This window comes from Furipterus horrens, unplaced genomic scaffold (assembly GCF_987537825.1).
Source record: "Furipterus horrens unplaced genomic scaffold, mFurHor1.1.pri manual_scaffold_4, whole genome shotgun sequence".
Lineage (NCBI taxonomy): Eukaryota > Metazoa > Chordata > Mammalia > Chiroptera > Furipteridae > Furipterus > Furipterus horrens.
This window is the reverse complement of record NW_028327174.1, coordinates 86,827,382-86,840,793: the sequence shown is the minus strand read 5'-3', so window position 1 is coordinate 86,840,793 and position 13,412 is coordinate 86,827,382. Positions and strand designations below refer to the sequence as shown.

General features: G+C 35.6%; 1 protein-coding gene across 1 annotated transcript in view; it reads left to right on the top strand.

The window, feature by feature from the left end:
- Positions 1-12,948, top strand: part of ZMYM5 (zinc finger MYM-type containing 5) — a 32,115-nt gene extending 19,167 nt beyond the window's left edge. The window contains exons 6-9 of the mRNA XM_090273722.1: positions 3,862-4,147; positions 4,699-4,864; positions 5,936-6,148; positions 11,375-12,948. Of these exons, the coding sequence (XP_090129848.1) occupies positions 3,862-4,147; positions 4,699-4,864; positions 5,936-6,148; positions 11,375-12,130 (1,421 nt within the window). The 3' untranslated portion in view covers positions 12,131-12,948. The remainder of the gene's footprint in view (positions 1-3,861; positions 4,148-4,698; positions 4,865-5,935; positions 6,149-11,374) is intronic.
- The last annotated feature ends 464 nt before the right edge of the window (positions 12,949-13,412 follow it).

Here is a 13,412-nt window from a genome sequence, read left to right as displayed (position 1 = left end):
AATCAGTTCCCTCTGCATACAGCTGTCCTGGGACTAAATCAATGACCTTTCAGAGTACTGCGTGACCCTCCAACCAACTGAGCCACACCAGCTAGGGCTCAGGTAGTGATTTAAAGGAATATGAGAGACCTATGACACATGTTGAAAAGGACATGTAACTGATGTCCCAGAAAGAGGAAGAAAGAAAGGAGGCAGAAGTACAAGTGAGAATTTTCTATAATGAAGGAAAAAAAATCCCAAGCTTGATAGATACCTAAGAAACCATTAAATAACAAGTACAGAAATGAGTCAAAAATTGAATGCGTTCCAAATATCCATCAGCAGTAGAATGGTTGAGTAATATTAGCCACACACATTGGAATGCTCCAAACAAGGAAAAAGGATGAACTACTATGTGCAATTGTTGAATGAACCTTAGAGACAAAATGTTGCCTTGACTGATGTGGCTTCGTGGAATGGGTGTCGTACCGCAAAGCGTAAGGTCGCTGGTTCAGTTCCCAGTCAAGGCATATGCCTGGGTTGCAGGCCAGGTACCCTGTTGGGGCATGTAGGAGAAAGAGGCAACTCATCAAAGTATCTCTGGCACAGTGATGTTTCTCTCCCTCTTTTTTCTCCTTCACTTCCCCTCTCTCTAAAAATAAATAAAATCATTAAAAACAATACATGCTGAAATACAGAAAGACAGAAAAGAGTACATATTATATGATTTCATATATGTGAAGTTCAAAATAAAACCAATATTTGAAGTCAGAATAGGGATGGCTTGTGGGAAATTTAGGGATGTTATTGAGTGGAAAAATATATAAGGAAACTTTCTGGGCTATTGCAAACTTTCTGAAATTTTCTGTATCTGTATCTGGGTGGTACTCATGCAAATGTAATCATTATGAAAAAAATTCCATGGAGCTTTGCACTTAGGATTTATAAACTGTATGTGTATATGCTATTCTTTACCAACTGAAATAAAATAAACCCCACCAAGGCACTGAAAGAACTTTTCACCAACAGACCCAACACTAAAGAAATACAAAATGTTGTTTAAGCAGAAGAGTTTAGATGCAGAAAGAAAGGAAGAATACGTAAAAGTCAAATAGTGGATCTAGTACTTACTGGACTTTTCAGCAAATCACTTTAACTTCTAGGTCTTAATTCTCTTTATATACTAAGGGATTTGGATTAAGAAATATACTAGGCCTCTTATCTTAAAATGTATTCCAGAAATAAAGCTGTAGGAATTTGGGAATTCTCTAAGTTTAACCTGGACACATTAATACCAAAAATAAAAACATGATGAAATAAATATGAAATTAGGAATTAAATAATGCAATATAAAGGAAATGCTTTATTTATGTATGCATCAAGGCTAAAGTGAATAACATTTTCAGGATCTATTTACTGTCTTGAGCAGTATAATTGATGTCTCATTTTCCATTATTAGAGATAGATATGCCCCTTTAAGTGTGGATTAGCCCACAGAATTAAAAAGCCCAATGTTTTTGTGTTCAGGGTTTTTATTCCTCACATATTACTGGTAATGAGAAATCATATAATAGTTGGCTGTCTTTATTTCTATTTATTAAATCTAGTTTGTTACCCAGATAATATTCAGGGAAGTTTGATTCTAGGATGCACCCTATGTTTATTTACTTTTTACTTATTTTAGAAAGGGAGAAACATCAATTTTGTCATTCCACCTATTATTAATGTAGTCATTGATGCTGCTTGTATGTGCCCTGACCAGAGATCCAACTCGCAACCTTGGCATATGATTAGCGCTAACCAACTGAGCTACCCAGCCAGGGCAACAAATATTTAATTTATAGATAAATATGTAATTTCTTGTTTCTTTGGAGTGGTTCAGAATGATTTTGTTTTCTAAAGGAATGGTTTAGAAGAAGGAAAATTTAGCAGTAAAGAAACTTACTGGGCAGGGTGGGGGATACCATAGGGGGAAAAAATCGGACAACTGTACTAGAAAAACAATTTTTAAAAATAAAAAAAAAAAGGAAAAGGATGAGCAAAAAGAACTCCAGACAAGGAGAAGATAAGAAATTATAAAGAGCAAAAATACATACAAAAGAAAAAGAAAAAATTCATGGCCCTAAAAGTTGGTTCTTTAAGAAATTCAATAAAATTAATAAAAAAGGAAAGAAACTTCCTTTCTGAGTGAGTACTTGGTGATAAAAAAAAAACCTTTATTGGCATATATTCCATATTAACCAGCATTTCATCCTGTGGAATGAAAATTCCTTAGTTCTGTTTTGGTTTTCCCTGTAGGATAAGAGATATCTGGAAATGGAACAAAGAAAATTTGAAGCAGTGGGTGGGTCTTTAGAAATGAAAAGGGAATTATTAGTGTTGGTAGTATTGTAAGAGGCCTTTGGAGCTGTGATAGGTGGAGGGGTCCATATGCCTCATGCTGATGACAAAAGCTGTTTTTGAGGAGAGCCTCATTTCTCAAAGCTTTATCATCACCCAAGAAATTTAGAATATCATGGCCCTCCGAAGACCAACTATTTAGAATCTCTGTTTAAACAAGATTTCCAAGTGATCTAATGCATGTTAAAGTTTGAGAGGCACTATTATCTGAACATAACATTGTAGTATATTTTGAAGCAACAGTAATATATGATGGAGGGGGATGTTTCACTGTGAAATCTTTCCTGAGTAATCCACCACCTATATTAATGCCTATGAAAAATGTTTTAGAAAGCTAGGAAGTAATTGTGGAAAGACTTGCTTTGTAATGTCTAAATTACATGTATTTCAGAGTATTTTGGAAAGAAATATGTTTATGTCTACATATTATTTGAAATACATAAAAGAAGATGGGTTGATTATTCAGAATAGATAAAAAGATGATAAAGCAAAAAGAGTAAAATAGTGTAAAGGAAAGGCAAGAGGGTAAAGCATGTCAAATATATGTTGACAGAGACTAGACTTCGGGTAGAGAGCACACAATGCAGTATACAGATATATTATAAGTTTGTATGCCTGAAATGTATATAATGTTATTAACCAATGTTACTCTCAGGAAATTTAATTTAAAAAAAAATTGTAGCCCTGGCTGGTGTGGCTCAGTGGATTGATTACTGGACCAAACCGAAAGGTCGCCGGTTCAGTTCCCAGTCAGGGCACACACTTGGGTTGCAGGTCAGGTCCCCAGTTGAGGCCACACGAGAGGCAACCACACATTGATGTTTCTCTCACCCCTTCTCCCTCCCTTCCCCTCTTTCTAAAAATAAAGAAAATCTTTAAAATGGGGGGGGTGGTTGTAAAATATTGTAGAATCTATTTGGTGAGCATATGGGAGGGAGTTTACTGTGAAATTCTTCCCATTTCTCTATATGCTTTTAATTTTTCATAATAAAATTTTAAGGGGGAAGCTGTTACAAAAATGAACATCATATACCACACCCTATAGTTATCTTTGTATTTGCATATTTATTTTATAATGTATTGATACTTTGTTCTTAGAGAAGGAAAATGGCTAATATTTGTTGCAAGTGCCGGGTACCAAACATAAGGCTTTACTGTAACACTGACACAGTTTAATATACTGCTTGCACAATCTAGTGAGCTCAGGACATACCTTTTAAACCTGACAAGTCTGACTTAGGAGATGATGTCTACCACATTGCAAAATTCTAGGGTCCCTGTTTACATCCTTGGCACAATGGGGTATCATTCAGTTAGAATATAAAGTTAATAGTTCCCCTTGCAACAAGGCTTCCTGGCCTTAACCAAGTGCTTCTATGGCTTCCTTACTCTTCTCTTAGACTTACACAAAATGAAAATTTTAAATATTTTTCTGATGTGAATTTGAATGTTCCATGACTTTTCTTGTTTTTTATTTTTAAGATTCTTGGATCTCCCAGTCAGCATCATTTCCGCGCAATCAGAAACAGCCAGGGGTGGATTCTTTAGCACCAGTGGCCTCCCTTCCTAAACAGACTTGCCAGCCTTCAGTCCAACAGCAACCCACTAAACAAGCTAAAATCACTTGTGCACACTGCAAAAACCCTTTACAGAAAGGACAGACAGCTTTTCAACGGAAAGGATCAGCTCACCTCTTTTGTTCTACCACCTGCCTTTCCTCCTTCTCTCATAAGCATACTCAAAAGAAAAGCAATGTGACGTGTAAAAAGTAAGCTATACCTTCCAACATGACTCCATGTGGTTGATACTGATAGTGTAAATGCGTGTTCTGAATGTAATTGGAGAGATGCATAAATTCATGAGTAGAATTGTTGCATAGGTGTCCTCAAGGTTATTGAGCTTGAGTTATCTTAAAGTTTGTCTGAGCTGTGGGCTCATTTGTACTGTTCCTACTCTTGGCAGGAAAATGGAGTGTAGATATGGAAATAAATTGACCCACCACCAACTCTGCCTCAGCCCCTCCCCCATTTTCTACCTCAGTTCTACCAAGTTGTTACCACCCTTTTTGATTGCTTCGAAAAGTCATCAAAATCTGGCAAGCTTCTTGTGATGCAAAATATTTTTACCTCCAAATCTTCTCTTCCCACTTTATTTAGGAACTCTTGGTGATGAAACCGAAAAGTGGATTTTGCTAAATCTAAAAATTATACTTGATTCCTAGTTATTAAATTATGAGAAAATGAAGACTGTCCATTATTTTGGTATATATTTGAAAATAAAATACAGCATCTTTATATTGTGTTTATTCCTGTGTTTCAGAGATGCACGTACAAAAAGGGCGAATGTTGTTCCTCAAGTGCAGTCAATCCAGCCCTTCCAGGAATTCTGTAGTGCATACTGTGTGTCTCCCTACGAAGCCAACCAGAGTCTCAGAAAAAGAATTCTGAACAAATCAAGATGTACAATCTGTAGTAAACTAACAGAGGTCTGAATTTTTATCTTATTCAGGTTATTATCTAGGATAACTTTAACTCTTAAGTGCTATTCTGTGCTGTGCCATGTACATACATAATGCACATGTCCTGAATCTAGACAGTGAAGTTAAAGGAAGCCATAAGGATATGTAAGAACTATCTTATAAATAAATGTCCTATTTGCATAGTATGAAAAATACACACCTTTTTTAATGAAATTGGATGTATTTGTCCACAGAACAATAGTTGTATGGTGGATTTTGTTTTTACAAGACATACTAAATAAAAATGTATTGCTCAGGACATGGAGGAAGTGGCCCATCCTAGCACAAGAACATATAGAACATGTGGACTGAAAATAGTTTAGGTAATTTTACATTTCTTAAGTGGTATTGCAATTCTTCCAGTTGCTTAAAGAAGAAACATGCATGCAGGCTTTCCTCACTTAACAGTCCTTGGCGACTGAGTTTGGTGTTGGTTTTTCCGGAGCAATGCCAATCCAGGACACAATTTTATCTCAGATATCACAGAGCTGAACGAAGCAAGAAGCACTTAGTCTTGTATATATAGATACCATCTGAATATGGAATGATTCCCTTAGTCCCTTTCACAAATTTTCTAGGGCAGTGAAGCTTATAATACTAAGAATTCTCAATCGATTCCTTTTAGGCAGATGATATCAAAATCTTCTAAGCCAATTTGTTTTTTGGAATCCTTAAGTGCTCTGAGGAAGTTATTACTGATTTTACTGCTTTTTGTTTTATGAATCTTGTTTTTTTCTTTTATAAAATCAAAGAATGATTTAATAAAGAGATCAATGATAACTAACTAAATGGGCTTTTTAGTCTTTTCCCTGAATATTTTTTCCTCAGAGAGGTTAATAGTTTGTTTCTTTTTTTCTAATTCTTTACCTTTTTTTAATATCGTTTTGTTGTTGTTGTATTACAGGTGTCCCAATTTTTCCCCTTTGCTCTTCACTGCCCCCCCCCAAGTTTTCTTTGTTTCTGTTGAAGAAACTTTTTGTCATTGCTTACTGTGTTAATGTGGTTCATTTATTTGATAAGTTCTCGTTTTTCTTTTAGATTCGTCATGAAGTCAGTGTTAATAATGTGACACATAAACTATGCAGTAACCACTGCTTTAACAAGTACAGGTTGGCAAATGGTCTGATAATGAATTGCTGTGAACAGTGTGGAGAGTACCTGCCCAGCAAAGGTTCTGGAAACAATGTCCTGGTAATTGATGGCCAGCAGATGAGATTCTGCTGCCAAAGTTGTGTTAATGAATATAAACAGGTAATTCTTTTAATAAGTTTTAGGTGATCAGGTATACAGTAGTTTCTGTCTGTTAGCCTACATTAGATTGATCTTAGAATCTCATTTAGTCTCACTTTTGACAATCTGTCATTGAGCTGTCCCATCTCAAGTGAGTATTGAAATAGATTGTTGAAAGCAAGCATGTTGTTTTGTTTTTTGTTTTTTACTAAAGATTTTACTTATTTATTTTAGAGAGAGGGTGGAGGGAGATTGAAAGAGAGGGAGAGAAACATCTATCAGTTACCTCTCGCCACGCCCACAAATAGGGACCTAGCTCACAACCCAGGCATGTGCACTGATCAGAAACCGAATCATTGACCTTTCAGTTTGCATGATGACACCAAACCCGTTGAACCATACCAGTCAGGGCAGTAAACTTGTTTTAAATTTTACTATTTGCAGAAGTTACAAGTAATTTTTTTCTCTATCATCTTGCAATCCCACTGACAGACGTTGCCAGTTACTTTATCATCCTCACCAAAATTTGGTGTTGCCTGTTTTCATTTAAGGTATTCTAGTAAAACTGGAATGATTATGTTATGGTTTTAATTTGCATTTCCCTGATAACTAATATTCCCCTTTAATCACTCATAATGTCTTCTTTTATAAAGTGTATTCAAGTTTTCAGCCAGTTTTGTTGTTTTTGTTTTAATTATATTTTATTGTTAATACTATTACAGTTGTCCCAGTTTTTCCCCCTTTGCCCCCTCTATTCGCTCCTCTCCCCACTCCCTCATGCAATCCCCCACCATTGTTCATGTCCATGGGTCATGCATATATGTTCTTTGGGTACTCTGTTCCCTATGTTGTATTTTACCTCTCCGTGGCCATTCTGAAACTACCAATTTGTACTTAATCCCTTCATCTTTTTTGCCTATCCCTCTGACTCCCTTCCCACCTGGCAACCATCAAAAGGTTCTCTGTATCTATGACTCTGTTTGTTTCCTGCTTGTTTATTTTGTTTTTTAGAATCAATTGTTGATCATTAGGTATTTATTGCCATTTTATTGTTCACACATTTGTGCGTCTTCTTAAAGAAGACCATTTAGTATTTCATATAATACTAGTTTGGTGGTGATCAATTCCTTTAGCTTTTTCTAGTCTGGGAAACTCTTTATGCTTAGAGTCTAAATGATAGCTTTGCTGGGTAGAGTAATCTTGGTTGTAGGTCCCTGCTTTTTATCACTGAATTATTTCTTGCCAATCACGTCTAGTTGCAAAGTTTCTTTTAAAAATTCAGTTGACGGTCTTATGGGGAGCTCCCATGTACATTACTAACTTCTTTTCTCTTGCTGCTTTTAAGATTTTTTGTTTTAACCTTTGGTATATTAATTATGATATGTATTGGTATGGGTCTTTTTTTTTTTTAATATATTTTATTGATTATGTTGTTACAGTAGTCCCAGTTTTTTTCCCTTTGCTTCCCTCTGCTCAGTACCCTACTTCCCTCTAGCACTCCCACCCCACTTAGTTCATGTCCATGGGTTGTAGATATAAGTTCTTTGGCTTCACCCTCTCCTATATTATTCTTAATTTCCCCCTGTCTTATTCTGTACCAACCAATTATGCTTCTTAATCCCTGTACCATTTACCTATTTCTCCCCCTACCCACTCCTAGCTGATAACCCTCCAAACGATCCCCATACCTATGATTCTGTTCCTATTCTGGTTTGCTTACTTGGATTTTGTTTTTATTTTTTAGAATCAGTTGTTGATAGCTGTGAATTTTTTTCTCATTTTAATGTTCATAATTTTGATTTTCTTAAGTAAGTCCCTTTAACATTTCATATAATAATAGCTTGGTGATGATGAACTCCTTTAGCTTTACCTTATCTGAGAAGCACTTTATCTGCCCTTCCATTGTAAATAATAGCTTTGTTGGATAGAGTAATCTTGGTTGTAGGTCCTTGCTTTTCATCACATTGAATACTTCTTTCCAGTCCCTTCTTGCCTGCAAAGTTTTTTTTTGAGAAATCAATTGACAGTCTTATAGGCACCCCTTTGCAGGTAACTCTGCTTTTCTCTTGCTACTTTTAAGATTCTCTCTTTATGTTGAACCTTTGGCATTTTAATTATGATGTGTCTTGGTGTGGTCCTCCTTGGGTCTAGCTTGTTTGGGACTCTGTGCTTCTTGGACTTGTATGTCTATTTCCTTCACCAAATTTGGGAAGTTTTTCTTCATTATTTTTTCACATAAGCTTTCAATTTCTTGCTCTTCCTCTTCTCCTTCTGGCACTGCTATGATTCGGATGTTGGTACGTTTAAAGTTGTCCCAGAAGTTCCTAAGCCTCTCCTCCTTTTTTTCAATTTTTATTTCCTCATTCTGTACTGGTTGACTGTTTTTTTCCTCCTTATTTCCCAAATCATTGATTTGACTCTTGGTTTCCTTCCCATCACCATTGGTTTTGTGTGGATTTTCCTTAATTTCACTTAGCATAGCATTCACTTCTTCCCTTATGCGTTTTCCATACTCAAGCATATCTATCAAGCCTGTGCTACAACAGTCAGGGGAAGTGTGGGCCTCTTTGGGTTCATATTGTTGGGGGCTCTTTTGTGCTTCCTGGGCTTGTATATTTATATTCTTCACCATGTTAGGGAAGTTTTCTGTAGTTACTTTTCCATATAGGTTTCTAATTTCTTCCTTGCTTTCTTCTCCTACCAGCACCCCCATGATGCAGATGTTGGTATGCTTGAAGTTATCCCAGAGGCTGCTTACACTATCCTCATTTTATTTGGATTCTTTTTTCTTCTTACTCTTTTGATTTTTGTTTATTTGTTTGTTTGTTTGTTTGCCTCCTTATATTTAAAATTGCAGATTTGAGTCTTGGCTTCATCTACACTACTGTTGATTCCTTATAAATTCTTTATTTCAATTAGTATATCCTTTATTTCTGACTGGATTTTTCTTTTTTAATATTCTTTAGGACCTCACTAAGTTCCTTGAGCATCCCTGTAATCAGTTTTTGAACTGTGCATCTAGTAGCTTCCTTGTCTCCCTTTTTTTTTTTTTTTTTTTTTTAAGTAATGACCAGGAACATTGTTCATCCTCCCTGGATAAGAATGTAAGTAATTAGCTTTTAAGGAAAAGTGACTCAAGTGTAAGGCTTATTGACAATAGAGGAAACAATTGATAGCCATAGCTGACTATTAAGTTTTTACAAAAAAGGTGAGTTTATGTTCTCTCCATTCTTTTCTTTAAAAAAAAATTGTTGATTGATTTTCCAAGAGAGAGAAACATCAATTTGTTGTTCCACTTACTTATGGATTCATTCTGTTGCTTCTTGTATGTGTTCTGATCTTAGGTGTTTGAGTAACTGATTCCCCAAGATCATATAGCTGGGAAGTGTCCCACCCATTGAGAATCATAATACAAGAAACCCAGGAAGGAAAGAGATAAAACCAGGGCTTGGATTCGGTTGGGTTATGTAAAAATAACACTACAGTCCTTGGCTTTCTGTTTGTTTGTTTTTTTTCTATGTGCTCTTATAATACAGTCTTCTCCCCTTCCATAGTTCAATTAATATATATTGATGACTTCCAAAATATCTGAAGATCACGTTTCTAAACTTTCAGGCCATCTGTAATCTCCATTTGCATGTTTCACACATACATCAAACTTCATATAAAACTGAAACTCCAAAACTGCTTTCCTTAGTTGTTTCCCTTGTTAATAAATGATCCCATCATTCAGTCAGATGCCTGAGATAGGTTGGAGGTGGTGGGTCACTATTTATTTATGACAAATATTTCACATCCATAATGTTCTTTGGTCAGAAGTTCTTTGAGATCATGTCATGAAGTCATCTGATTCAGCCATATGAGGATCATTCTGTACACCTTCCTCCTCTTCAGCCTCCAGACTCTCATTTTCCAACTAATCCAGATTCTACTTCCTAAATATTTCTGGAATCTATCCTATCTCTACTATCATCCTAGATATAGCCTCTATCCTCTTGCAAGCATTACCACAGCTTCTTGACTGTTCCTGTATGGCTGGCCTTCCTTTCAGCTGGAAATACATACTACAATCAGAATGATTTTTCTGTATGAAATACAGATTTGATCATGTCACTCTTGCTTTTTTTTTTTTTTCTCTGCTGCCATATTGCTCTCAGAATTAAATTACTACAAAGCTCTTTGGGTTTTCGTTGTTTTATTTTGAGAGTATGTTTATGAAAGCTAAGGACAGTGAAGCTAGGAAGGGCTTAGAACAGAAGAAGAAACAGGATAGCGCCGAGGCAGGGCTGTGTTGGCTCACTGAGGAACAGAAGTCACACAGTAAAAGAAGTGAGCCAAGGCAGGGCTGCTGTTAGCTCACTGGAAAGTCAGGGAAAAGGTCTTGGAGAAAGGTTCTTGGAGTTAGCCTGGGTTGAGTTGCAGCTGCCCATTGCTTACCTGTTTGCAAGTCTCATGGGATCCCTTATAGTTTGGGAGATGTATGCCTGTGGGAGAAGGGAAAATCACAGGCTTGCTCCTGGAGGGAGAGCATGCCAATTTTTGTTTCTTAAGCTCCATTGTATACATATTCAAGTTGTGCTGTATATAAAACTATTACAGCTACCAAGCTGCCGTTCACATTGTACACATATTTTGCTCTTCAATCTTTATTTTGTATTTTTATTTTATTGACTACAAAATAGATGTCTTTTTATTAAATTAAATCATACATGTGGTACTTTGTGACTGGCTTTCACATATCATCTTGTTGTCAGTGTTCATCCATGTTATAACATGTATCTGCTTCTGTTGTCAAATAATATTTCATTGTATGGATAATACCACATTTTAATTTATCAATCATAATGGATTTTTTCATTGTTTCTACTTTTGGCTATTGTGAGTAATACTGCTGTGAACATTTTGTATACCTATTTGGATGTATGTTTTCATTTAGGCATTGCTGGGTCATATGGTAACTAACTTTTGAGGAATTCCCAAACTGTTTTCCAAGTAACTACATATACCATTTTACATTCCCACCATCACCTTAGAAAGATTCCAGTTTTTTCCACATCTTTGCCAATACCTATCTTAATATTGTAGCCATCCTAGTAGATCTGAAGTGGAATGTGGTGGTTTTGATTTGTATTTCTTGGATGATTAATAATGAACATCTTTTCATTGCTTACTAGGCATTTTACACATATTAGTTTTTTTTTTAGTGTTAATAATTCTAAGATAAAGTTATAATCTCTTTCTTCCTAGGTGCCAGAAACAAAATCAAAAAAATTGTCCACATTAGAAAACAGAAAAAGGAACGCTGTTAGAGAAGAAAATGAAAGAAAGTTACATGGATCATTTAATATACTTTTGGAAAAAATAGAGAGAATACCAGGAAAAAAGGGAAAGACTTCAGAGTCACAAGTATTAGCAGAGTGCAGCACAGATGCATCACTGACCGGACAGGATGTGAATTTACCTACTTCTGTGTCTGCTATAGCTGATACATTTCAAGAGCAACTGGAAGAGAAAAAATCAGAAGACTCCATTCAACCAGTTATGCTTTCTGCAGATCCAGGCACTTGGCCACGAATTTTGAATATTAAACAACGGAATATTTTTATTGAAAATGATCCACCTCAAGTAAGAAATTATAACTTTCCAAAAGACAATACAGGGAGGAAGTTTTCAGAAACTTATTACACAAGAATTCTTCCAAATGGTGAAAAAACCACTAGATCCTGGTTACTTTATTCAACCTCAAAAGATTCTGTGTTTTGTCTATATTGCAAACTCTTTGGGGAAGGAAAAAATCAACTGAAGAATGAGAATGGGTGCAAAGATTGGCAGCATTTATCACATATTCTTAGCAAACATGAAGAAAGTGAAATGCATATCAACAACAGTGTTAAGTATTCAAAATTAAAATCTGATTTGAAAAAGAACAGAACTGTTGAAGCCGCAGAATACAGAATACATGAGAATGAGAACAGTGAGGGTGTACTGTTGCTGTACACATGATATACCTACCAGGATCTTATGTTAAACTCAGAGGATATCTGTACCTTCCAGTCAATACCATTCTGTTGTGAGGCTCCTACACAGAGTTAACTCAACAGTTCATTAGCAATAAGCATAATAGTAAATAAATAGTAAATAATGTTTCTTTTTCCAAATTTTAAAGCTAATTGGATTCAGTTGTGATTAATGCAGGTTTTGATAAAGGCAGTTGTTAATTTTTTTAGTCAGCCATTTCACACCATTTCAAAATGGCATTTGATAGGTTTGGTTAATTTTCTGTTCTGATTATCTTGAAAGAGGGAGGAAAAAAGCTTAAGTTTTTCAGTACAAGTCTGAATAAAACACTTGTGTGTACAAGTGTTATCATCATTATTAAAAGTGTTCAGCCTTGACCTGTGTGGCTCAGTTGATTGGGTATTATTCTGCAAAGCGCAGGGTCCCCAGTTTGATTCCTGGTCAGGGCACATGCCTGGGTTTTGGGTCGGTCCCCAGTTGGGACATGTATGAGAGGCAAACTGATCTATATTTCTCACTCACATCGATGTTTCTCTCCCTATCGCCCTCCCTTACCCAATAAATAAGTGAAAAACATGCAGTTTAAGAATATGGAACTGTAGCTTTTTGCTATTAAATCTAATACTCATGATTGTTTTTTTTATTTGAACAAAACAGCATCATTTGTTATATTAAATAAATTTTAAGGTGGTTAATTTGCATTTTATTGGTTCTGCTTTAATTGGTAAATATTTTAGCTTTTATTATGTGAGAAGTATAAGCATAAAGCATATACCTATTTTTATGTTGGTACAAATATAAGAAATGTGAAAATAAAAATATGTTATGTTAACCTTTAGGTATTGTGGCTTTTTTTTCCTGAAGGAGACTTCATGCTTGAAATCTGAGAAATACTCATGAAAATTAAGACTCTAATTTTTCTCAGATGGCCAGTGTTCCCATGACTATATATGTAGTAATTCTCCCATTGTTTCTGGTTTCTGATACCAATTTTATCATATATTAAATTCTTATATATACTTGAGCTTGTCTCAAGGTTTTTCCCAGGAAACAAAATGGCATTTGGGCAGAAAAAGGTGCATTCTTGGTGAGGCTGACACTCAAGAGTACTTACCTGTTGAATATCAGTGAGGCCTGTGCTGGAGCACCCAGGGAAATCATTCTTATTAATTTATAACTTTTTTTTTTTTTGCAGTGATCATATCAGTCTTTCAAACTTGGATTTGAATGAGTCTTTGGAATGCTTCCAAAAAATCCTGTTTGCTCT